At 51.4% G+C, this 25754-nt stretch overlaps 1 protein-coding gene across 1 annotated transcript in view; it reads right to left on the minus strand.

Annotated features, from left to right (window-relative positions):
- DNAH1 (dynein axonemal heavy chain 1) overlaps positions 1-25203 on the minus strand; it is a 57351-nt gene extending 32148 nt beyond the window's left edge. Inside the window, exons 1-14 of the mRNA XM_072127938.1 lie at positions 25105-25203; positions 24136-24327; positions 23986-24058; positions 23501-23675; positions 19533-19674; positions 19314-19446; positions 18463-18606; positions 17912-18164; positions 16314-16471; positions 14182-14393; positions 12383-12681; positions 789-939; positions 492-685; positions 122-347 (exon numbers count right to left, since the gene is read on the minus strand). Coding sequence (XP_071984039.1) covers positions 122-347; positions 492-685; positions 789-939; positions 12383-12681; positions 14182-14393; positions 16314-16471; positions 17912-18164; positions 18463-18606; positions 19314-19446; positions 19533-19674; positions 23501-23675; positions 23986-24058; positions 24136-24324 — 2349 coding nt within the window. The 5' untranslated portion in view covers positions 24325-24327; positions 25105-25203. The remainder of the gene's footprint in view (positions 1-121; positions 348-491; positions 686-788; positions 940-12382; positions 12682-14181; positions 14394-16313; positions 16472-17911; positions 18165-18462; positions 18607-19313; positions 19447-19532; positions 19675-23500; positions 23676-23985; positions 24059-24135; positions 24328-25104) is intronic.
- Between the last annotated feature and the right edge of the window lie 551 nt (positions 25204-25754).

The raw sequence follows: 25754 nt of genomic DNA on the forward strand, positions 1-25754 counted from the left end.
CATCCTGAGAGCTAACAGCAGAGTGTGCACCATACAGGAGGAACATAGAGAGATGAGGCATCCTGAGAGCTAACAGCAGGTGCATTTAGGTGAATGTAGAAATCTGAAGCCTGGACTTTACCTCCTCCACCTCCTTGTGCACGTTTTTAGCGAATAACTCGAGCAGGGCATTGGACAAGGCTTTTCTTTTCCGGGACAGATTCTGCTTGACCCCTTCGATCATGATCTGGAAGGGTCCGACTATGATGGAGTTGGGGAGAGCGTTGTCCAGCCGCTCCTTCTCCTGTAGGTGGTCCTCGGCTGCTTGTCTCACCTCCGGGGCTGTGGGGTTCTTGGCTCGGAAGGCTCTGCAGGGAGCCCCGGAACATGATTCAGTCACATGATACAATGTAACCATAGGAGTAGGTGGAGCAATATATATGTTACTCGTAGAGACGGAGCTCTAGTGACTAGCCCCTCCTCCTCATGGCCCCCCATGGGGGTGTACTCACTTCATGTAAGTCTCCACATCGGTGTTGTTCAGCTCCACATACTTCTCGTATTGTTTGGCGTAGGCTTTCAGGGGTATCAGGGCTTTACATATGGCAGAGCGAATATTGGTGCGCAGCTCCTCCACCGCAGCCTCGTGCAGACCCACAGACTCCAGCAGCGGGGTCCCACTAATGAAGAGGTCCTCTAACACAAACTAAAGGGAAACATGGAAGAGCCAAACACCAGACTCAGGGGCGGCTCCAGGAAGTCAGATATGGATACAACCCTCCGGGCCATGGAGATTCAGTAACACTCACCTTCTCCAGTTGGGGGACGCTGTGAGTCGCCAGGATCCCTTTATCAAACAAAGTCATGAGAGTCGCCTCAAAGTTCTCCAGCGGAGTGCTGAAGTGTGCCCCCGAACCGTCCAGCACCAAGTCCAGGAGGAATATGGGATTTTTCCGAGGTCTTCAAGGGACAAGGAGAAAGAAAATGTTAAATTGTAATTAAAGTTAAGTATGTACACAGTTACTGCACCAGCAGCAGAATAGTGAGTGCAGCTCTGGGGTATAATACAGGATGTAACTCAGGATCAGTACAGGATAAGTAGGTCATGTATGTACACAGTGACTGCACCAGCAGCAGAATAGTGAGTGCAGCTCTGGGGTATAATACAGGATGTAACTCAGGATCAGTATAGGATATAAGTAATGTCATGTATGTACACAGTGACTGCACCAGCAGCAGAATAGTGAGTGCAGCTCTGGAGTATAATACAGGATGTAACTCAGGATCAGTACAGGATAAGTAATGTCATGTATGTACACAGTGACTGCACCAGCAGCAGAATAGTGAGTGCAGCTCTGGGGTATAATACAGGATGTAACTCAGGATCAGTACAGGATAAGTAATGTCATGTATGTACACAGTGACTGCACCAGCAGCAGAATAGTGAGTGCAGCTTTGGAGTATAATACAGGATGTAACTCAGGATCAGTGCAGGATAAGTAATGTCATGTATGTACACAGTGACTGCACCAGCAGCAGAATAGTGAGTGCAGCTCTGGGGTATAATACAGGATGTAACTCAGGATCAGTACAGGATAAGTAATGTCATGTATGTACACAGTGACTGCACCAGCAGCAGAATAGTGAGTGCAGCTCTGGGGTATAATACAGGATGTAACTCAGGATCAGTACAGGATAAGTAATGTCATGTATGTACACAGTGACTGCACCAGCAGCAGAATAGTGAGTGCAGCTTTGGAGTATAATACAGGATGTAACTCAGGATCAGTGCAGGATAAGTAATGTCATGTATGTACACAGTGACTGCACCAGCAGCAGAATAGTGAGTGCAGCTCTGGGGTATAATACAGGATGTAACTCAGGATCAGTACAGGATAAGTAATGTCATGTATGTACACAGTGACTGCACCAGCAGCAGAATAATGAGTGCAGCTCTGGGGTATAATACAGGATGTAACTCAGGATCAGTACAGGATAAGTAATGTCATGCATGTACAGTGACTGCACCAGCAGCAGATAGTGAGTGCATCTCAGGTGTATCTCGTTACATCGTTAGCTGTCTGTTGCTGTGAGAGGCTGTGTGCTGCTGCTGCTCCTGAGCTCCAGGGAAAACCACCTCCACCTGGGGCCTGCTCTCTCCTCTCCCAGGGAGGGAGTGGGTTTCCAGGCATGAGCCAGGGCAGCAAGTCCCAGGCTCCTGCTTCCCGGTCTAGGCCGGCGGGGGGCAGGGGTAGCCAGGAACCGGCCAGCGCTGCAGAAGCCTTGGGGGTAAGAAGATCTGCAAGGAACAGCAGCAATGCTGCTCCAAGTACCCCCAGGCCAGCTAAGGCTTCAAAAAGCAGCAAGATTTCAGAAAAGATGGATACCTCGGGAAAGCTGGGTACCTCGGGAAAGATGGATACCGCAGGAAAGCTGAGTGCTCAGAGAGGTGAGGCTGACCTCAGTGAAAAGGGCTGGGGAATGCTGAGGACCCGGGAGTCTATTTCCACCTATGCCTCCCGGGCTCTGGGCCACCTCTCTGAGTACGAAGAAGCCAGCAAGACGGTGAGGAGACTGCGGGAGGAGCTCAGGTGCGCCCATGCCAGGGCAAGCTCTGCCCAGAAGAGGAGGAAGGAGCAGATTCTGACAGAGATTTCCAGGCTCCAGACTGACATCCAGGCCTTGGAGGAGAGGAAGGCTTACCTGCTAGAGAGGAGCGGTCCGTTTAAAGAAAAAATTCTTAATGATGAGCGGTTCCGGGAGATGGAGGAGGAGAAGCAGAGGCGGCTGATGGGGCTTCAGCCTGAGAGTCAGACGGAGGAGGAAAGTCCGGTGCCGTACAGTGGGCCCCCTGCAGGACAAGCGGCTATGTCATCTGGCTGCGGTTCTGCCGGCCCGGGTGAGGATAGTGACAGCCACCAGGGAGGGGCGCTGATGGAGGAGATCCGACGGCTCGAGTCCCCTGTGCACCTCCAGGACTTTACTTTTGGAGACGATCTGCCGGAGGATGCACCGGGGGGCAGCAAAGCACGAAAGAAGAAGACCAAATCCGTGGAAGTGGTGAGTCTAGTCTACAGCCCCCTCCCCGTAAAACCCGAGTCGGCCGCAGGGTCAGCTCACTGTGCGAGCCCCGTTACCCAGCCCAGCGCGGGTCCTGCAGTGGACTCAGTGCCAGGGAGCGGGGAGATTACAGGTGTGACATCTGATGTGGCGATGGGCTCCGTCTCTGTTTGTGGTAACAGTGGGGGAGCAGGGGAGGCATCGGCCGCAAGGCCGGACAGTAAGGGCGGCTCGGCAGTGGCGACACCATCCAAATCCAGTGCTGTGGTGCGTCCCCCAGTGGGAGGGGGGGATAGCCCGGCACTGGTGGCAGCTTCCGGTGCCTCTTCATGCTGTTGCCGCTGATCACTTGGTTATGGGGCGGCGGCAGCGTGGAGGGGTCGCTGAGGCTGAGGGCTCTGGACCTCCCAAACCTAAACCTAAAGTCCTGTTTTGTGTCGGTGTTGGAGATAGTCTGCAGACGAGTGCTGAGGAAGGTGGGGATCAGCGGCGCCTCACACTGGCCAAAGATCAGCGGCGACTCTTACCTTCCCCTAAGAAAAGTAAAATAACATCTGCTACCGATGATGCGGAGGGCACAAGTGTGACACAAGTCGGGGTCCCCTCTGGGCGATGCTCTGCGAGGGGACCCCCGTCCCTTGTGCCTGAAGATGCGGAGGTGGTCATGTCCCCTAATGTTGTTGCTGGTCCAGCCAGTGTGAGTGGAGTCAGTAATGTTGTGGTGGATAATGTGAATGGTGTGAGTGGTGGAGAATCTTTTCCAGCTTTGGGGGTGGGTGATGGAGTGACTGGTGGTGTGAGTGGCGCGGCTGAGTGTAACATGCAGGTGGGTAGTGTTAATGTGGTGGATGCAGGGGTTGGTCCGGTTGCTCCCCCAGTGGCGGCCCCTATTAAGAGCTATGCCAGTGTCGCTGCTGGGGGAAGTAGGGTTCCATCATCCTCGTCTCTGGGCTCTGGGGACGGCTTTTTGCAACGGCGCCTCCTGCAGGCCTTACAGAAGGGAGAAAGGGCGATCAATGTAGCGGGGCAGGAGGTTGATTTGTCGTTTTGGATAGAGAGGCACGGCCTGTCTGCCTTCCGAGAGCAAAGAGGCAGGGAGACATCATGGTCGCTCCCGACAACCGGGCCGGGTGCTAACCGTAGGAATGTGGTCCGTCTTCGGTGGCGTGGCAGTGATGTGTGTGTCCCTCGGGCACGGGTAGTTGAGCTGCTGCTGAAGATGGACTTCAAGGCGGCTGACATCTTTGCCTTGATCCATCCCTATGGTACATCTGAGTTTGATATCAGCTTTGTTCGGCCGGAGGGGCTTGAGCTCTTCTGGTCCAACTATGAGCTGAGATACAACGAGCCCGAGTGGCGGGACTTTGCTGTGCAAGCAGTGTCCCGCCAGAGCGAACTCAAGAAAGTGACCGTTCTTACCCGTAACGAATCACTATCTTGCTTTGACATCATGACCTGGATGAATCGTTATGGAGAGGTACTGGGAGTACCCGAGAAAAATCGAGACGAGTTTGGTATCTGGTCAGGGGCCTGGACCTTCATGGTAAAGTTGAGGCGTTCAGGTAACTCAGTCGCCCACATCCCTTCATCAGCCTTCCTGGGGAGGGATCGGATCCTGATCTTCTACCGGGGGCAGCCTAAGCTGTGTCACAGGTGCGGTGACCCCACACATTTCAGCGCAAACTGCACCGTGCAGAAGTGTGCGTTGTGTGGGGGTGTCGGCCATCTCGCTGCATCCTGTACAGGGCAGATTAGGTGTAACCTGTGTGGTGATCTCGGTCACCCGTACAGTCGTTGTCCTCTTTACTTCGCTAATGCGGGCTCAACCTCAGCGGATGAAAGCCATGAGGCTGAATCTGCTGGGGAGGGGACTAGCAGAGGCAGAGGAATGGAGGGGCCAGGGAAGAAAGACAGGAAAAAGACGCCTGCCCAGCTAAGGCGTCTAGAGAAGCGTCAACAGGAGAGAGAGCGGGGGGAGTCTCGGGCTGCTGGGACAACCTCTGGCGCTGTCCTGGAGACCACACCTGTCGCTGAGGCCCCAGGGGATGATGTACTGGATGAGGAGGTCAGGAGGATCGAGAGAGAGGAAGGTGCCACGTCCTCAGACTCCTCCCATTATGAGAGTATGGACGAGGATAATAGGGCGTGGCTAGAGGAAAAGCGTAAGCGTGGCGCCAAAAAGAAGAAAAAGGGTAAAAAGAAGGGAGGTGTAAGATCTTCTCCCTCCCTGACTAAGGTACCCAAGGAAGGTGCAACCGACCCCCCGCTGGTCGAACTTTCAAATCGATTCCTGGCCCTGGATGGAGCCTCTCCTGCCGATGGAGGGGCTGAGGGTGAAGGGCCAGAGGTGGCGGAGCCTGCAGGGGGTGCCGAGTCTCCCCCTGGGGAGTCAGGGTCCTCAGGAGGGGAGACTGGCGCAGAGTCTGGAGACGAGGATGAGGGGGCAGGTTCTGGATCTGCCCCTGAAGCATCAGAGGTGCGGGAGATGGACACCACAATATGTCTAAAAAGGGGGTGTTCATTTCCCGAGGGTGGTGGTAAGATGGGTAAAAAGAAAGCCGTCTAACTCAATCACTCATGATGGCGGCACCCACTCCGTTGACGCTGGCGTCCATTAATGTCGCCAGCATTAAGTCTGATGCGGCTAGATTTGCGGCCTTTGATTTTCTTGGCCGCGTTGAAGCCGACATTTTATTTTTGCAGGAGACCAGGCTGCCAGATTTGGCGGCCGTGTTTAAAGCTAAGAGGGAATGGAGACACGGGCCTTCCTATTGGTCTCTTGCGGCCGAGCCGTATAGCGGAGTGGCGGTCCTTTTTACCGCACCGGTAGAATGCCGACGAGTTATTGAGTTAGAAATGGGGAGGTGCCTGATCCTGGATGTCCTCATGAAGGGACAAGAACTTCGCCAAATTAACATCTATGGTCCCCAGTCCAAGTGGGACAGGAAGTGTCTCTTTATGAGGATCAAGCCCTACCTTTTTACAAGTCGGCAGGTGGTCTTTGGAGGGGACTTCAATGCTGTCACGAGGTCCCAGGATAGGGGAGGTTCCAGAGACAAGCTGACTTATGATAGCGTCGCTCTTAATAGCATAGCTAGTGAGGCTCGCCTGGTGGATGTCCACATCCGGCACACCCCAGGCCACGCGGGGTTCACCTATTATAGGGGTAGCTGCAGGTCTAGAATAGACAGGTTTTATTTAAAGGAGGAAGCCATTTCTTCACCAGTGTCCGTTGTTGAGGTGGAGTTCTCGGACCACTGTCTAATTTTGTTTTCTCTGAATGTTACAGAGACCCCCCGGATGGGAAGAGGCTACTGGAAGCTCAATTCGTCTCTCCTGGAAGAAGCGGAGATCAGACAATCCTTTGAGGACTTTCTTCAGAGCCAGGTACCATTGCTGGGCCTTTGTAGCAGTAAGTCAGAGTGGTGGGAGATGCTCAAGAAAAGGGTGGCGAGATTCTTCCGCCAGCTCTCGAGCCTCAGGAGCCTGGACAGGTACCGCCTGCATCAGGGCCTGAGGAGGAAACTCGAGCATCTCGTCTCGACTGGAGGTCGTCGTGAGGACATCTCCAGAGTGAAATCCTTGCTGAAGAGGTGTCAGTACGATAGACACGCATCTTTGGTTTTTGAGAGGGATTACGGGAAATACCGCTCGCCCGACCCTTACAGAAACTGCAAGATGTCAGTGAATGGTAAAGTTGTCACGGGACTGGTTGACAGTACGGGATCCCTGAAAAGGTCCAGATCAGGGATCCTGGAGGTCGTCAGATCCTTCTACTCGCACCTCTTGGGCAGGAAGGATCTAGATCGGGATGTGATGTCGGCTTTCCTGGCTGAAACTGTCCCTGAGCCAGGAGTAGACCCCTCTCTTGATGTTTTGACAGAGATGATCAGGAAAGAGGAAGTCAGCCGGGCGATTGAAGGGCTCGCCCTCAAGAAATCGCCGGGTCCGGATGGCTTAACATCTGAGTTTTATAAGACCTTTAAGGACGCCTTGGTTCCCCTCTTGACTGAGGTATTCAATGAGTGTCCTTCCTCGGGCGTTCTGCCGAAGTCAATGAGGAGGTCTGCCCTGATCATCCTGTCAAAGGGTAAGGACCGATCTCGTATTGAGAACTGGCGACCCATAGCGCTTCTCAATACGGACAGAAAGGTTTTGGCAAAGGTGCTGTTTAATCGGCTGGTGCAGTTTGCGCCCCGGCTCCTTTCGGGGACCCAGCACTGCTCTGTTCCAGGCCGCAGTACATTTAGTGCTGTGCTTTGTGTCCGGGAGGCAGTGGAGCAGGGCAGGGCTGGTAACTGGAAGGGGTACTTGCTGTCCTTGGATCAGGCAAAAGCGTTTGATCGGGTTAGCCACGAGTACCTCTGGTCTGTCCTTCTGAGGTATGGCCTGCCGGGGGAGTTTGTCAATTGGCTGAAAGTTTTGTACGCAGGGGCAGAGAGTTTCCCGCTTGTGAACGGTTGGATTGGCCGCTCTTTTGAGGTCGGGTCTGGTGTTCGCCAGGGTTGTCCTCTGAGCCCACTTTTATACGTGTTCGCGATTGACCCATTCCTTAAGAGGGTTGATCGTGGGCCGTTGGTGGGAGTCGGGATGGATCGGGCAGCACCGGAAGCCACTCTAAGGGTGGTAGCGTATGCTGATGATGTCACCGTTTTCGTGTCCTCGGGAGGGGAGGCGCAATGGGTGATGTCAGAGGTTGACCGCTACTCAGAGGTTTCTGGGTCCAAGATCAACCGGGATAAGTGTGAGAATCTCTGGCTGGGAGAGGGGGATCCAGGCTTTGATCTCCCGGACACTCTTCCAGGGCCCCAGGACTCTGCCAAAGTTCTCGGCATCGAATTCGGCCAGGGGGATTACCCCATGCAAAACTGGGACGGCAGCCTTAAGATCGCCGCTCAGAAGGTGGACCAGTGGAAGGGTTGGTCTTTGACCCTCAGAGAAAGGGTTAATCTGATCAAAACTTACCTGCTCCCGTTACTGATTTATCTGGGCAGTGTGTGCATGTTGCCAGAACCCCTCTGGACTCGGGTCTACAGTCTGTTCTTCCAGCTGTTATGGGGGAATAGGCTGAACCTTATCAAGAGGGAGGTTACTTACCGCACGAGGAGACAAGGAGGGTTGTGTATGGTCAACCCTGTGGTGTTCCTAGTGAATACCTTTCTTAAGATCAATGTAGCAAACCTCTGGAAAGAGAGGGCTCCTCCGTGGGTATACTCCTGCAGGGGATGGTTTCGGCCTTTCTTCGAGGAATGGGAGACAGGAGGACACGTGAAGGATCTCCGTACACCGCATGGGCATCTTCCGGCTTACGCTACCCCGGTTCTGAAGGTGATTCGCCGGTGGGGTCTGGGAATGTGGGAGATCAGGACCTTGTCGAGGAAAATCCTTGACAAAAGGGTTCTGTTGACCCATTTCCAGAAGCCTCTGGCCCTCAGGGATTGCCCAAGTCGGGATCTGAGGGTGGGTTTGAGTTTATTGAATTCCATCAGGATCCCCTTGAAGTTTTGGGACGTGACTTGGCGCTGCTTCCATGGAAAGCTGTGTGTGAGGGACAATCTGAAGTGTAGGAGCTCTGAGGAAAGGGGTTGTCCCCGGGAGGAGTGCGGTGGCCTGCTGGAGAGCATGGACCACTTCCTGCTTCAGTGCCCCTTTAACACAGAGGTGTACAACCGGGTGGGTGCTTCCATCCATTGGCCCGGGTTGGCCGGTCTCTCCTATGCGGAGTGGGCCTATGGAGCATTCAGAGGCCTGGGTGGCCGGGACCGCTGCACGTTATTCCTAGTCAGTCTAGTGGTCAGGTACCACACGTGGAACGCACGGTGCTTAGTTTCGACGCAGCGTAAAATCCTCCCGGTGGATGAGGTGGTTAGGAACATTCTGGGTGACCTGGTGAAGGTGCGCTCTCTGGAGTATGAGGGGCTGGGCACGGGGAGGGCCTCTCTCCTTAGTGTCCCATAGTCTGTCCTCTCCCCTCCTGGTGAAGGTGCGCTCTCTGGAGTATGAGAGGCTGGGCACGGGGAGGGCCTCTCTCCTTAGTGTCCCTTAGTCCGTCCTCTCCCACCTGGTGAAGGTGCGCTCTCTGGAGTATGAGAGGCTGGGCACGGGGAGGGCCTCTCTCCTTTGGAGGGGGTTCTCCTTTAGTGTCCCTTAGTCTGTCATCTCCGCTCCTGGTGTTGGGCTGATGCTGCACTGTAGATTTTTGTTTTGTGTTCTGAGCATGTAGTGATGTTGGGCTTGCAGGTGCCGAACCTGGGCTTTATGTGGTTTTGATTGATGTTGTTTAGACTTTATTTGTATTCTGTTTTCTTTATGTTATGTTGTAATTACTGTATATATTGTATATAGTTGGGTTTGGGACATAGTGTTAGGTTGGGAGGGGGGTGATGGTGGTGGGACTTATGAACTGACCTTGGGCACTGGTCTGGACTACTTAACGCAAACTTTAGACGTTAGACCAGTGTCTGGGGGGAAGGGGAGGGTGCGGGCGAGGGATTTAGTTTAGTGTAGTGTTATGTGTATTCTGTGTTTGTTATTATATATATTTAAAAAAAAAAAAAAAAAAAAAAAATGGGTGTGGGGTGGTTTGTTATTAGAGGGTGTGGGGTGGGTTTATGTATATTTATGGTCATTTATGTTTATTTGTGGGTGTGGCTTCTGTTTGTTATTGGTTTGGTTTAGGATGTAATAATCGGTTGGGTGGGGGTTGTGGTATTTGGTGTTTATTCATTTTGGTGTATTGTAAGTTATTATTTTTGCTAGGTATGAATGGGGCTGGACCAGCAGGTAAGATATTGTATATATTTTGTATATATTATGTATTATGTTTGGTTTGTGTTATGTTTTTTACTTTTATATAAAATAAAAGATCTACAGGATGTAACTCAGGATCAGTACAGGATAAGTAATGTCATGTATGTACACAGTGACTGCACCAGCAGCAGAATAGTGAGTGCAGCTCTGGAGTATAATACAGGATGTAACTCAGGATCAGTACAGGATAAGTAATGTCATGTATGTACAGTGACTGCACCAGCAGCAAAATAGTGAGTGCAGCTCTGGGGTATAATACAGGATGTAACTCAGGATCAGTACAGGATAAGTAATGTCATGTATGTACACAGTGACTGCACCAGCAGCAGAATAGTGAGTGCAGCTCTGGGGTATAATACAGGATGTAACTCAGGATCAGTACAGGATAAGTAATGTCATGTATGTACACAGTGACTGCACCAGCAGCAGAATAGTGAGTGCAGCTCTGGGGTATAATACAGGATGTAACTCAGGATCAGTACAGGATAAGTAATGTCATGTATGTACACAGTGACTGCACCAGCAGCAGAATAGTGAGTGCAGCTCTGGGGTATAATACAGGATGTAACTCAGGATCAGTACAGGATAAGTAATGTCATGTATGTACAGTGACTGCACCAGCAGCAGAATAGTGAGTGCAGCTCTGGGGTATAATACAAGATGTAACTCAGGATCAGTACAGGATAAGTAATGTCATGTATGTACACAGTGACTGCACCAGCAGCAGAATAGTGAGTGCGGCTCTGGGGGTATAATACAGGATGTAACTCAGGATCAGTACAGGATAAGTAATGTCATGTATGTACAGTGACTGCACCAGCAGCAGAATAGTGAGTGCAGCTCTGGGGTATAATACAGGATGTAACTCAGGATCAGTACAGGATAAGTAATGTCATGTATGTACACAGTGACTGCACCAGCAGCAGAATAGTGAGTATAATACAGGATGTAACTCAGGATCAGTACAGGATAAGTAATGTCATGTATGTACACAGTGACTGCACCAGCAGCAGAATAGTGAGTGCAGCTCTGGGGTATAATACAGGATGTAACTCAGGATCAGTACAGGATAAGTAATGTCATGTATGTACACAGTGACTGCACCAGCAGCAGAATAGTGAGTGCAGCTCTGGAGTATAATACAGGATGTAACTCAGGATCAGTACAGGATAAGTAATGTCATGTATGTACATAGTGACTGCACCAGCAGCAGAATAGTGAGTGCAGCTCTGGAGTATAATACAGGATGTAACTCAGGATCAGTACAGGATAAGTAATGTCATGTATGTACACAGTGACTGCACCAGCAGCAGAATAGTGAGTGCAGCTCTGGGGTATAATACAGGATGTAACTCAGGATCAGTACAGGATAAGTAATGTCATGTATGTACACAGTGACTGCACCAGCAGCAGAATAGTGAGTGCAGCTCTGGAGTATAATACAGGATGTAACTCAGGATCAGTACAGGATAAGTAATGTCATGTATGTACAGTGACTGCACCAGCAGCAGAATAGTGAGTGCAGCTCTGGGGTATAATACAGGATGTAACTCAGGATCAGTACAGGATAAGTAATGTCATGTATGTACACAGTGACTGCACCAGCAGCAGAATAGTGAGTATAATACAGGATGTAACTCAGGATCAGTACAGGATAAGTAATGTCATGTATGTACACAGTGACTGCACCAGCAGCAGAATAGTGAGTGCAGCTCTGGGGTATAATACAGGATGTAACTCAGGATCAGTACAGGATAACTAATGTTATGTATGTACACAGTGACTGCACCAGCAGCAGAATAGTGAGTGCAGCTCTGGAGTATAATACAGGATGTAACTCAGGATCAGTACAGGATAAGTAATGTCATGTATGTACACAGTGACTGCACCAGCAGCAGAATAGTGAGTGCAGCTCTGGGGTATAACACAGGATGTAACTCAGGATCAGTACAGGATAAGTAATGTCATGTATGTACACAGTGACTGCACCAGCAGCAGAATAGTGAGTGCAGCTCTGGAGTATAATACAGGATGTAACTCAGGATCAGTACAGGATAAGTAATGTCATGTATGTACACAGTGACTGCACCTGCAGCAGAATAGTGAGTGCAGCTCTGGGGTATAATACAGGATGTAACTCAGGATCAGTACAGGATAAGTAATGTCATGTATGTACACAGTGACTGCACCAGCAGCAGAATAGTGAGTATAATACAGGATGTAACTCAGGATCAGTACAGGATAAGTAATGTCATGTATGTACACAGTGACTGCACCAGCAGCAGAATAGTGAGTGCAGCTCTGGGGTATAATACAGGATGTAACTCAGGATCAGTACAGGATAAGTAATGTCATGTATGTACACAGTGACTGCACCAGCAGCAGAATAGTGAGTGCAGCTCTGGAATATAATACAGGATGTAACTCAGGATCAGTACAGGATAGTAATGTCATGTATGTACACAGTGACTGCACCAGCAGCAGAATAGTGAGTGCAGCTCTGGGGTATGATACAGGATGGGTGGGGTCTTACTTGTAGGGGCTGTTGATGAGGTCTCCCCCCCACTGCAGCTCCTCAGGACAGGATAAGACGCTGTGACAAGCATCCAGTATGAATTGGGTGAAGCTGACGATGGAGTCCTGCACCAGGAAGCGCAGGGAGTCCTGCAGGTTAAACTTGATGAGTTCCATCAGCTGGCGGAGCTTGGACATGGTGTACACCTCCCAGTTGCACTCGCTCAGGTCGTACCAGCCTTTCCCGACGTCTCGGAGGCTGCTGCGCACGGCGTTCTTCAGGGTGCTGACCCAGCTGTCCTTCAGAAACAACTGGACCTGGAACAACGAGAAGAGGAAGGTCCTGAGTCCAGTGATGGAGCCTCGCGCCCCCTGCTTGTTCTCCTGCTGTGTGCGTTGTGTACTGGACTGTATCAGAACCTCACAGGACGGATAATATGAGAGGTTATACAACTTCATACTGGATCTCTGCTTCTGGTCAGTGAATAGAAATTTACATTGTATAAAGGGAAACTGTCAGAGACCAAGAAGACCGCACCCAAAATTAGGAAATGTCCCGAAAAAGATGGACATGGTGTGGATTTATATTCTAGGATTGTAGCTTTTCCAGTGCACTAGGGTCGGGTCCTCACACTGCTGTGCTCTGTACTCTCCATATTGGATCTGCTCAACAACCCCTCCTCTCTGCGTAACTGCTATAGTATTTATACAGCAACACTTACTTAGAGTAGAGGGGAGTGACCGTGGAGCAGCTGAATGCAGAGAGCACAGAGCACAGCAGTGTGAGGTCTGATTACACATCTCTCCAGGGACAATACATAACACTGGCTGCAGAGAGCACAGAGCACAGCAGTGTGAGGACTGATTACACATCTCTCCAGGGACAATACATAACACTGGCTGCAGAGAGCACAGAGCACAGCAGTGTGAGGTCTGATTACACATCTCTCCAGGAACAGTACATAACACTGGCTGCAGAGAGCACAGAGCACAGCAGTGTGAGGTCTGATTACACATCTCTCCAGGGACAATACATAACACTGGCTGCAGAGAGCACAGAGCACAGCAGTGTGAGGTCTGATTACACATCTCTACAGGGACAATACATAACACTGGCTGCAGAGAGCACAGAGCACAGCAGTGTGAGGTCTGATTACACATCTCTCCAGGGACAATACATAACACTGGCTGCAGGGAGCACAGAGCACAGCAGTGTGAGGTCTGATTACACATCTCTCCAGGGACAATACATAACACTGGCTGCAGAGAGCACAGAGCACAGCAGTGTGAGGTATGATTACGCATCTCTCCAGGGACAATACATAACACTGGCTGCAGAGAGCACAGAGCACAGCAGTGTGAGGTGTGATTACACATCTCTCCAGGGACAATACATAACACTGGCTGCAGAGAGCACAGAGCACAGCAGTGTGAGGTCTGATTACGCATCTCTCCAGGGACAATACATAACACTGGCTGCAGAGAGCACAGAGCACAGCAGTGTGAGGTCTGATTACACATCTCTCCAGGGACTATACATAACACTGGCTGCAGGGAGCACAGAGCACAGCAGTGTGAGGTCTGATTACACATCTCTCCAGGGACTATACATAACACTGGCTGCAGAGAGCACAGAGCACAGCAGTGTAACATCGCAAAGTGGCAGCTTGGGTCTCCCATTCTGTGGCATTACGCACAGGCCCAATGGATCTCAGCTGCTTCAGCGCCAGCATGTCCCTTGTGTTGTGTCTGGGCTGCTGTCAGTAATGTAGCTGCAGCTTTGGATGTGACTAGAGGATAAGTGAGGACAGCAGGTACCTGGGAGAAGGTCTGTGACTGCGTCTGCTCAAACTCCTCCAGCCGTGCGCACTTGGTCAGGGTGGAGTGGAACAGGGTCATGGCCGCCGCCTTGTTGCATTCGGTTCGCACCTTGCAGAGGGAGGTGATGACCTCTGACCGGGTCAGGAGGGTGGTGAAGGTGAACGCGGACCGATTCTTGGAGAACGGATACTTGGGAATATCAATTAACCCTACGACGGACAAGAAACGAAGATGAGGCTGCAGGTTATGTCTCGACAGTCTGTTACAATGTATCAGCGCAGGTTGTGCCCCGACTGTCTGTTACAGTGTATCAGTGCAGGTTGTGTCCTGGCTGCCTGTTACAATGTATCAGCGCAGGTTGTGTCCTGACTGTCTGTTACAATGTATCAGCACAGGTTGTGTCCTGACTGTTTGTTACAATGTATCAGCACAGATTGTGTCCTGACTGTCTGTTACAATGTATCAGCGCAGGTTGTGTCCTGACTGTCTGTGACAATGTATAAGCGCAGGTTGTGTCCTGACTGTCTGTTACAATGTATCAGCGCAGGTTGTGTCCTGACTGTCTGTGACAATGTATAAGCGCAGGTTGTTTCCTGACTGTCTGTGACAATGTAGCAGCACAGATTGTGTCCTGACTGTCTGTTACAATGTATCAGCGCAGGTTGTGTCCTGACTGACTGTGACAATGTATCAGCGCAGATTGTGTCCTGACTGCCTGTGACAATGTATAAGCGCAGGTTGTGTCCTGACTGTCTGTTACAATGTGTCAGCGCAGGTTGTTTCCTGACTGTCTGTGACAATGTAGCAGCGCAGATTGTGTCCTGACTGTCTGTTACAATGTATCAGCGCAGGTTGTGTCCTGACTGTCTGTGACAATGTATAACCGCAGGTTGTTTCCTGACTGTCTGTGACAATGTAGCAGCGCAGGTTGTGTCCTGACTGTCTATGACAATGTGTAAGCGCAGGTTGTGTCCTGACTGCCTGTGACAATGTATCAGCGCAGGTTGTGTCCTGACTGTCTGTGACAATGTATAAGCGCAGGTTGTGTCCTGACTGTCTGTTACAATGTATCAGTGCAGGTTGTGTCCTGGCTGCCTGTTACAATGTATCAGTGCAGGTTGTGTCCTGACTGTTTGTTACAATGTATCAGCGCAGGTTGTGTCCTGGCTGTCTGTTACAATGTATCAGCGCAGGTTGTGTCCTGGCTGCCTGTTACAATGTATCAGTGCAGGTTGTGTCCTGGCTGTCTGTTACAATGTATCAGCGCAGGTTGTGTCCTGGCTGTCTGTTACAATGTGTCAGCGCAGGTTGTATACTGACTGTCTGTTACAGTGTATCAGCGCAGGTTATGACCTGGCTGTCTGTTACAATGTATCAGCGCAGGTTGTGTCCTGGCTGTCTGTTACAATGTATCAGCGCAGGTTGTGTCCTGGCTGTCTGTTACAATGTATCAGCGCAGGTTGTATACTGACTGTCCGTTACAATGTATCAGCACAGGCTGTGTATTGTTGTCTGTTACAATGTATCAGCGCAGGTTGTGTCCTGGCTGTCTGTTACAATGTGTCAGCGCAGGTTGTATACTGACTGTCCGTTACAATGTATCAGCACAGGCTGTGTCCTGGCTGTCTGTTACAATGTATCAGCGCAGGTTGTGTCCTGGCTGTCTGTTACAATGTATCAGCGCAGGTTGTGTCCTGGCTGTTTTTTACAATGTGTCAGCGCAGGTTGTATACTGACTGTCCGTTACAATGTATCAGCACAGGTTGTGTCCTGGCTGTATGTTACAATGTGTCAGCGCAGATTGTGTCCTGACTGTCTGTTACAATGTATCAGCACAGGCTGTGTCCTGGCTGTCTGTTACAATGTATCAGCGCAGGTTGTGTCCTGGCTGTCTGTTACAATGTATCAGCGCAGGTTGTGTCCTGGCTGTCTGTTACAATGTATCAGCGCAGGTTGTATACTGACTGTCCGTTACAATGTATCAGCACAGGCTGTTTATTGTTGTCTGTTACAATGTATCAGCGCAGGTTGTGTCCTGGCTGTCTGTTACAATGTATCAGCGCAGGTTGTGTCCTGACTGTCTGTTACAATGTATCAGCGCACGTACCACACAGTTACAGAACCTCTACCTTTCCGCTGGATCTGCTCCTCGGCCTTGTCTGGGAGAGTCATGTAGGAAAACTTGTGAGGTTTGGAGGAGACGAGTCGATCAAAGATCAGCTTATTCATTGTGCGCTCATAGTCCAGGCCGACCTCCATCTCCAGGTGTCTCATCATCTGATGCATGCTGGGAAATATAATATTCATACAGTAGTGTCCCCCTCACCAGAAATGTCCAATCATATTAGAATCCATCCATGGAAAGAGGGTAGGTAGCAGGTAGGTGGTGAAAATCACATGTCCTAGATTATTGATGATCAGCCAGTGTGACCGTCTCTCCATAACAGCAGAAGTTCTGACCGTTGCAACTCTGTATGTATAATACTATGGGGTAGCAAACTTGAACATTTTTGGTTATTGTCACTGCAACAGTGTAATCAGACCTCACACTGCTGTGCTCTGTGCAGCCAGTGTTATGTATTGTCCCTGGAGAGATGTGTAATTAGACCTCACACTGCTGTGTTCTGTGCTCTCTGCAGCCAATGTTATGTATTGTCCCTGGAGAGATGTGTAATTAGACCTCACACTGCTGTGCTCTGTGCTCTCTGCAGCCAGTGTTATGTATTGTCCCTGGAGAGATGTGTAATCAGACCTCACACTGCTGTGCTCTGTGCTCTGTGCAGCCAGTGCAGCCAGTGTTATGTGCAGCCAGTGTTATGTATTGTCCCTGGAGAGATGTGTAATCAGACCTCACACTGCTGTGCTCTGTGCTCTCTGCAGCCAGTGTTATGTATTGTCCCTGGAGAGATGTGTAATCAGACCTCACACTGCTGTGCTCTCTGCAGCCAGTGTTATGTACTGTCCCTGGAGAGATGTGTAATCAGACCTCACACTGCTGTGCTCTGTGCTCTCTGCAGCCAGTGTTATGTATAGTCTCTGGAGAGAAGTATAATCACACCTCACACTGCTGTGCTCTGTGCTCTCGGCAGCCAATGTTATGTATTGTCCCTGGAGAGATGTGTAATCAGACCTCACACTGCTGTGCTCTGTGCTCTCTGCAGCCAGTGTTATGTATTGTCCCTGGAGAGATGTATAATCAGACCTCACACTGCTGTGCTCTGTGCTCTCTGCAGCCAGTGTTATGTATTGTCCCTTGAGAGATGTGTAATCAGACCTCACACTGCTGTGCTCTGTGCTCTCTGCAGCCAGTGTTATGTATTGTCCCTGGAGAGATGTGTAATCAGACCTCACACTGCTGTGCTCTGTGCTCTCTGCAGCAGTGTTATGTATTGTCCCTGGAGAGATGAGTAATCAGACCTCACACTGCTGTGCTCTGTGCATTGAACATCTGTACAGCCCTCTGTTTAAAGGGGTTGTCTGGGATTAGGAAATGTCAGATACATTGAGGCTGACTGTGAGGTCACAGGGAGAGTGCACACCCAGTGCGGCCGGTAACTGCTGCTGTAGCGGGGGCGTGGAGCGAGGGGAGTATGCTCTCTATATATTATTTCTATAACTTCAGAAGGCAATAATCTGAAATATCCCAATCCAAACCCTTTAACTCAGAGCAGAGGACTTTGTAGAGGCTCAGTGCACAGAGCACAGCAGTGTGAGGCGTCATACATACGCGTCGTCCTTCTTCAGGCGTGCCGTGCTCAGCAGCCGCTCCCTCATGCGGTGCAGACTCTCGGCGGTGACGTTGCGGCTCCCGCTGGCCGGCATACAGTCCACGTACAGGTTATACAGGAGCAGCGCCTCCGTCTTCCTCCGCAGCTGACCCGCCGCTACAATCCTCTGCGCAAACCACCGCGGATTCTCAGCGCAAAACATCAGCCTGATCCGGGGGACCCAGTACTGGAAGGAGGTCGGGGAGGGCACCCCTAAAATGTAAGGAAATGTATGCAGGACCTCAATGAATGTCACCCACATGGACCTCATGGCTCTTACAGAGGGTTTGTTACAATGTCTCAGCGCAGGAATAGAGACGGGAAACAAAGCTCATTGCTAGGACATGATACAATGTAACAAACCATCAACTGTACAAAGTTTACAGTCACGATGAGATTTCATCCTTTTGTGGTAAGTTACACTGCTCCCATTCAGTGACAGCAAGCAGTGAGGAGGTTTCCTACCCGAGAACAACAACCCCTGTATATAAAGTGTAATACTCCCGGGTACCTGAGTGTGGCGCTCTGCAGTCTGCCGCAGTCATCAGCCGCATGTCTGTGGACTTATGGACTAAGAACAACTTCTTCTCTTCATCGTATTCCAGGACCCCAACGTTACACCATTTATACTGCAACTGCGGGTTCTTAGGGTCTTCTACAGAGAGTGAGGAAGGAAGATAAAGGGTTAACAATAATCTACACCAGCAGCAGAATAGTGAGTGCAGCTCTGGGGTATAATACAGGATGTAACTCAGGATCAGTACAGGATAAGTAATGTCATGTATGTACACAGTGACTGCACCAGCAGCAGAATAGTGAGTGCAGCTCTGGGGTATAATACAGGATGTAACTCAGGATCAGTACAGGATAAGTAATGTCATGTATGTACACAGTGACTGCACCAGCAGCAGAATAGTGAGTGCAGCTCTGGAGTATAATACAGGATGTAACTCAGGATCAGTACAGGATAAGTAATGTCATGTATGTACACAGTGACTGCACCAGCAGCAGAATAGTGAGTGCAGCTCTGGGGTATAATACAGGATGTAACTCAGGATCAGTACAGGATAAGTAATGTCATGTATGTACACAGTGACTGCACCAGCAGCAGAATAGTGAGTGCAGCTCTGGAGTATAATACAGGATGTAACTCAGGATCAGTACAGGATAAGTAATGTCATGTATGTACACAGTGACTGCACCAGCAGCAGAATAGTGAGTGCAGCTCTGGAGTATAATACAGGATGTAACTCAGGATCAGTACAGGATAAGTAATGTCATGTATGTACACAGTGACTGCACCAACAGCAGAATAGTGAGTGCAGCTCTGGGGTATGATACATCACAGATGTAATAACTTACTGTGCCCCAGGACATCATCCACTGGGAGAAGCGCTCGCCCTGGCACGGGTTTCCTGACACTTGACCCCTCCTCGTACCCCAGGCTCAGCCAATCAGCCCAGGTCCTAATATCAAATTCTTCATCATCAAACACCTGTTGACAGGATATGGAACACTGTAACAACAATCCTGCTCTGGGTTTTTATTTCATCCTGTCCTGTAGGGGGCAGTGCTGTTTACCTCTAGGGGTAGGTATGGAGGAAGTAGGTGGCCGCTGTTCTGGGTGCTGGGGTCACTGCTGCGGGGCACCAGCAGATTTGAGTCCACGCCCTCGTTCTCCAGCAGCTGAGATACATCCAGGTTCAGGTATTCGCGTCTTCTCCTGGGGAGGCAGGGGTTAAATGCGTCATGTATATATCAGGGACACGCGCCGTGGCCATGTACACAGGATGGATCCACGCACTTCACTCCCTGTGTCCCGTCATACACAAACTGTCCTACCAAATCAAGCAGCTTGATACTTCTCACAGCTGAGGGGTTGTTACAATTACAGACTGGAGCACAAGGACCATTTCCCAGCTCTGTTACATCCTCACAGGTCACCGTACAGCAAAAAGCTCAGCCCCGAGGTCACATGATCTGGTACCTGCTCTCCGAGGTCACATGATCTGGTACCTGCTCTCCGAGGTCACATGATCTGGTACCTGCTCTCCGAGGTCACATGATCTGGTGCCTGCTCTCCGAGGTCACATGATCTGGTACCTGCTCTCCCAGGTCACATGATCTGGTACCTGCTCTCCGAGGTCACATGATCTGGTACCTGCTCTCCCAGGTCACATGATCTAGGACCTGCTCTCCGAGGTCACATGATCTGGTACCTGCTCTCCCAGGTCACATGATCTAGGACCTGCTCTCCCAGGTCACGTGATCTAGTACCTGCTCTCCCAGGTCACGTGATCTAGTACCTGCTCTCCCAGGTCACGTGATCTAGTACCTGCTCTCCCAGGTCACGTGATCTAGTACCTGCTCTCCCAGGTCTCGTGATCTAGTACCTGCTCTCCGAGGTCACATGATCTAGTACCTGCTCTCCGAGGTCACATGATCTAGTACCTGCTCTCTGAGGTCACATGATCTAGTACATGCTCTCCCAGGTCACATGATCTAGTACCTGCTCTCCGAGGTCACATGATCTAGTACCTGCTCTCCGAGGTCACATGATCTAGTACCTGCTCTCCCAGGTCACATGATCTAGTACCTGCTCTTAGAGGTCACATGATCTAGGACCTGCTCTCCCAGGTCACGTGATCTAGTACCTGCTCTCCCAGGTCTCGTGATCTAGTACCTGCTCTCCGAGGTCACATGATCTAGTACCTGCTCTGCGAGGTCACATGATCTAGTACCTGCTCTCTGAGGTCACATGATCTAGTACATGCTCTCCCAGGTCACATGATCTAGTACCTGCTCTCCGAGGTCACATGATCTAGTACCTGCTCTCCGAGGTCACATGATCTAGTACCTGCTCTCCCAGGTCACATGATCTAGTACCTGCTCTTAGAGGTCACATGATCTAGGACCTGCTCTCCCAGGTCACGTGATCTAGTACCTGCTCTCCCAGGTCACGTGATCTAGTACCTGCTCTCCCAGGTCACGTGATCTAGTACCTGCTCTCCCAGGTCACGTGATCTAGTACCTGCTCTCCCAGGTCTCGTGATCTAGTACCTGCTCTCCGAGGTCACATGATCTAGTACCTGCTCTCCGAGGTCACATGATCTAGTACCTGCTCTCTGAGGTCACATGATCTAGTACATGCTCTCCCAGGTCACATGATCTAGTACCTGCTCTCCGAGGTCACATGATCTAGTACCTGCTCTCCGAGGTCACATGATCTAGTACCTGCTCTCCCAGGTCACATGATCTAGTACCTGCTCTTAGAGGTCACATGATCTAGTACCTGCTTTCCCAGGTCACATGATCTAGTACCTGCTCTCCCAGGTCACATGATCTAGTACCTGCTCTCCCAGGTCACATGATCTAGTACCTGCTCCCCGAGGTCACATGATCTAGTACCTGCTCTCCGAGGTCACATGATCTAGTACCTGCTCTCCGAGGTCACGTGATCTAGTACCTGCTCTCCCAGGTCACGTGATCTAGTACCTGCTCTCCCAGGTCACGTGATCTAGTACCTGCTCTCCCAGGTCACGTGATCTAGTACCTGCTCTCCCAGGTCACGTGATCTAGTACCTGCTCTCCCAGGTCACGTGATCTAGTACCTGCTCTCCCAGGTCACGTGATCTAGTACCTGCTCTCCGAGGTCACGTGATCTAGTACCTGCTCTCCGAGGTCACGTGATCTAGTACCTGCTCTCCCAGGTCACGTGATCTAGTACCTGCTCTCCCAGGTCACGTGATCTAGTACCTGCTCTCCCAGGTCACGTGATCTAGTACCTGCTCTCCCAGGTCACGTGATCTAGTACCTGCTCTCCCAGGTCACGTGATCTAGTACCTGCTCTCCCAGGTCACGTGATCTAGTACCTGCTCTCCCAGGTCACGTGATCTAGTACCTGCTCTCCCAGGTCACGTGATCTAGTACCTGCTCTCCCAGGTCACGTGATCTAGTACCTGCTCTCCCAGGTCACGTGATCTAGTACCTGCTCTCCCAGTTCACGTGATCTAGTACCTGCTCTCCGAGGTCACGTGATCTAGTACCTGCTCTCCGAGGTCACGTGATCTAGTACCTGCTCTCCTAGGTCACGTGATCTAGTACCTGCTCTCCGAGGTCACGTGATCTAGTACCTGCTCTCCGAGGTCACGTGATCTAGTACCTGCTCTCCGAGGTCACGTGATCTAGTACCTGCTCTCCGAGGTCACGTGATCTGGTACCTGCTCTCCGAGGTCACGTGATCTGGTACCTGCTCTCCGAGGTCACGTGATCTGGTACCTGCTCTCCGAGGTTACGTGATCTGGTACCTGCTCTCCCAGGTCACGTGATCTAGTACCTGCTCTTCGAGGTCACGTGATCTAGTACCTGCTCTCTGAGGTCACGTGATCTAGTACCTGCTCTCTGAGGTCACGTGATCTAGTACATGCTCTCTGAGGTCACGTGATCTAGTACCTGCTCTCCCAGGTCACGTGATCTAGTACCTGCTCTCCCAGGTCACGTGATCTAGTACCTGCTCTCCGAGGTCACGTGATCTAGTACCTGCTCTCCCAGGTCACGTGATCTAGTACCTGCTCTCCGAGGTCTCGTGCTCTAGTACCTGCTCTCCGAGGTCACGTGATCTAGTACCTGCTTTCCCAGGTCACGTGATCTAGTACCTGCTCTCCCAGGTCACGTGATCTAGTACCTGCTCTCCCAGGTCACATGATCTAGTACCTGCTCTCTGAGGTCACATGATCTAGTACATGCTCTCTGAGGTCACATGATCTAGTACCTGCTCTCCCAGGTCACATGATCTAGTACCTGCTCTCCCAGGTCACATGATCTAGTACCTGCTCTCCCAGGTCACATGATCTAGTACCTGCTCTCCCAGGTCACATGATCTAGTACCTGCTCTCCCAGGTCACATGATCTAGTACCTGCTCTCCCAGGTCACATGATCTAGTACCTGCTCTCCCAGGTCACATGATCTAGTACCTGCTCTCCCAGGTCACATGATCTAGTACCTGCTCTCTGAGGTCACATGATCTAGTACCTGCTCTCTGAGGTCACATGATCTAGTACCTGCTCTCCCAGGTCACATGATCTAGTACCTGCTCTCCCAGGTCACATGATCTAGTACCTGCTCTCCCAGGTCACGTGATCTAGTACCTGCTCTCCCAGGTCACATGATCTAGTACCTGTCAGGAAGACCATGTTTTATATTGTTTTTTAGTCATAAGAACATAAACTCAGTGCCGCATGTTTCTGTCTCACATGTTGTGGTTTGTGTCCTTGGTATTCAGGAAGGTTCCAGCCGGAACGTGTTGATCAGATGCTTTTTGCTGCACCGGGACTTATCCGTGCACCGGACGCAGGTACTACAAGGCGCCGGAGAGCAGGTAACAGACTGACACATTGTAACAACCTGTCAGTGAGGGATTTGTGTCGCTTCTGTGTTTTGCATACAGAGGATTATATAGACTGGATACAATTGAAACAGACCCTCAGCTGTGATCATCAGGCTCTGGTGCAACCTATGGTCAGTGTACTCAGTCGTTACAGTGTCTCACCTCTCCAGCTCGATCTTCCGGGGGCACTGCCCGGGGGGCACGGTGAAGGGCAGCTGGACTTTGGGCTCGTAGCCCCTCCTGGAGAAGTCGGATTTCAGCAGAACCTCAGTGGTGGGACCATAGACCTGCTTCTCCAGGACCCTGCCGAGGTCAGAGGGCACCGCAAAGCTGCTCACTGCAGAGGAGACGTTACAGTGTGACAGGACATGAGGAGGACAGGATCCCCCCACTGCAGAGGAGGCGTTACAGTGTGACAGGACATGAGGAGAGGATCCCCCCACTGCAGAGGAGGCGTTACAGTGTGACAGGACATGAGGAGGAGAGGATCCCCCCACTGCAGAGGAGACGTTACAGTGTGACAGGACATGAGGAGAGGATCCCCCCACTGCAGAGGAGACGTTACAGTGTGACAGGACATGAGGAGGAGAGGATCCCCCCACTGCAGAGGAGGCGTTACAGTGTGACAGGACAGACCCCTCGCTCACCTTTGGGTGTATTGGGCTCCTGATCCGCTTGTCTGGTGAGATCCGGCTGTAGGTCCGGTCCGGTGTTCCCCTCCTGGAATATACCGGGTCAGCGTTATATGGTATCGCAGTCCAGCGCTGGGCTCCAGACTGACACACTGCAGTACTCACTGTGACCAGCGGGGCGGCGCTGTGGCTCAGGATGTCAGAGTAGAAGCCGCGTTGTCTGATGACCGGGTATTTCCGTACGTTCCCTGTGGGAAGCACCGGGGCGAGGGGGCGCGGGGACCACCCGGGGAGCGCCACATGGGGGGTCCTCACCGGAGAACGGGGGGTGTCTGCCGCCACCGGCTCCATCATCCCCTATAGAGGAGACACAGAAGCCACCATCGCAGAGCATTACACACTGCTGCAGAGCATTACATCCTGTGCTGCAGAGCATTGCACCTTGTCCCCACATCCAAAATTATACAGATCCATCAGTCTCTTCACCTCAGCTGCAGAACATCTCACCCTCTCCCTGCAGCTGCAGAACATGTCACCCTCTCTCTGCAGCTGCAGAACATCTCACCCTCTCCCTGCAGCTGCAGAACTTCTCCCCTTCTTCCTACAGCTGCAGAACATTGCAGCTTCTTCCTACAGCTGCAGAACATTGCAGCTTCTTCCTACAGCTGCAGAACATCTCACCGTCTCGCAACAGCTGCAGAACATCTCACCTTCTCCCTGCAGCTGCAGAACATCTCACCCTCTCCCTGCAGCTGCAGAACATCTCACCCTCTCCCTGCAGCTGCAGAACATCTCACCCTCTCCCTGCAGCTGCAGAACATCTCACCCTCTCCCTGCAGCTGCAGAACATCTCACCCTCTCCCTGCAGCTGCAGAACATCTCACCTTCTCTCTACAGCTGCAGAATATCTCACCTTCTCTCTACAGCTGCAGAATATCTCACCCTCTCCCTGCAGAACATCTCACCTTCTCTCTACAGCTGCAGAACATCTCACCATGTACCTTTACCTGTAAAGTTTTCCTCAATTCCAACAATTGCAGATCATTTCATTCTGTGGTTATACCAGGGTACATCCTGCTCTGCAGATGATCGCACCGTGCTGACCCCAGCTCTGCAGATCATTGCCACACTTACTCATCTGATGTCGGGTCGGGAAATTTTCCTCACAAGAAGAAATCAGCACCGGACCCGCAGCCACAGAAATCACGACCTGCTTTCCGCGCTCCCGGCCGTCTCCAGGCAACAGGACGCCGTATCCAAGGAGATAACAAGTCACATGCTGGAGGAGGAACCTCAGTAGCCACACCCCCCTGCTTACCGGCACGTCCCGCCCCTTGATGATTAGCATCGGAGACCAAACCCGCTGATCAATGCTGCCCCTGGTGGACACTGAGGATATAGCGCCCCACACACAGGACACTGCTGCCCCTAGTGGACACTGAGGATACAGCGCCCCACACCCCGGACACTGCTGCCCCTGGTGGACACTGAGGATACAGCACCCCACACCCTGGACACTGCTGCCCCTGGTGGACACTGAGGATACAGCACCCCACACCCCGGACACTGCTGCCCCTGGTGGACACTGAGGATATAGCGCCCCACACCCCGGACACTGCTGCCCCTGGTGGACACTGAGGATACAGCGCCCCACACCCCGGACACTGCTGCCCCTGGTGGACACTGAGGATACAGCACCCCACACCCAGGACACTGCTGCCCCTGGTGGACACTGAGGATACAGCGCCCCACACCCCGGACACTGCTGCCCCTGGTGGACACTG

Source organism: Engystomops pustulosus, chromosome 10 (genome assembly GCF_040894005.1).
Source record: "Engystomops pustulosus chromosome 10, aEngPut4.maternal, whole genome shotgun sequence".
Taxonomy (NCBI): Eukaryota; Metazoa; Chordata; class Amphibia; order Anura; family Leptodactylidae; genus Engystomops; species Engystomops pustulosus.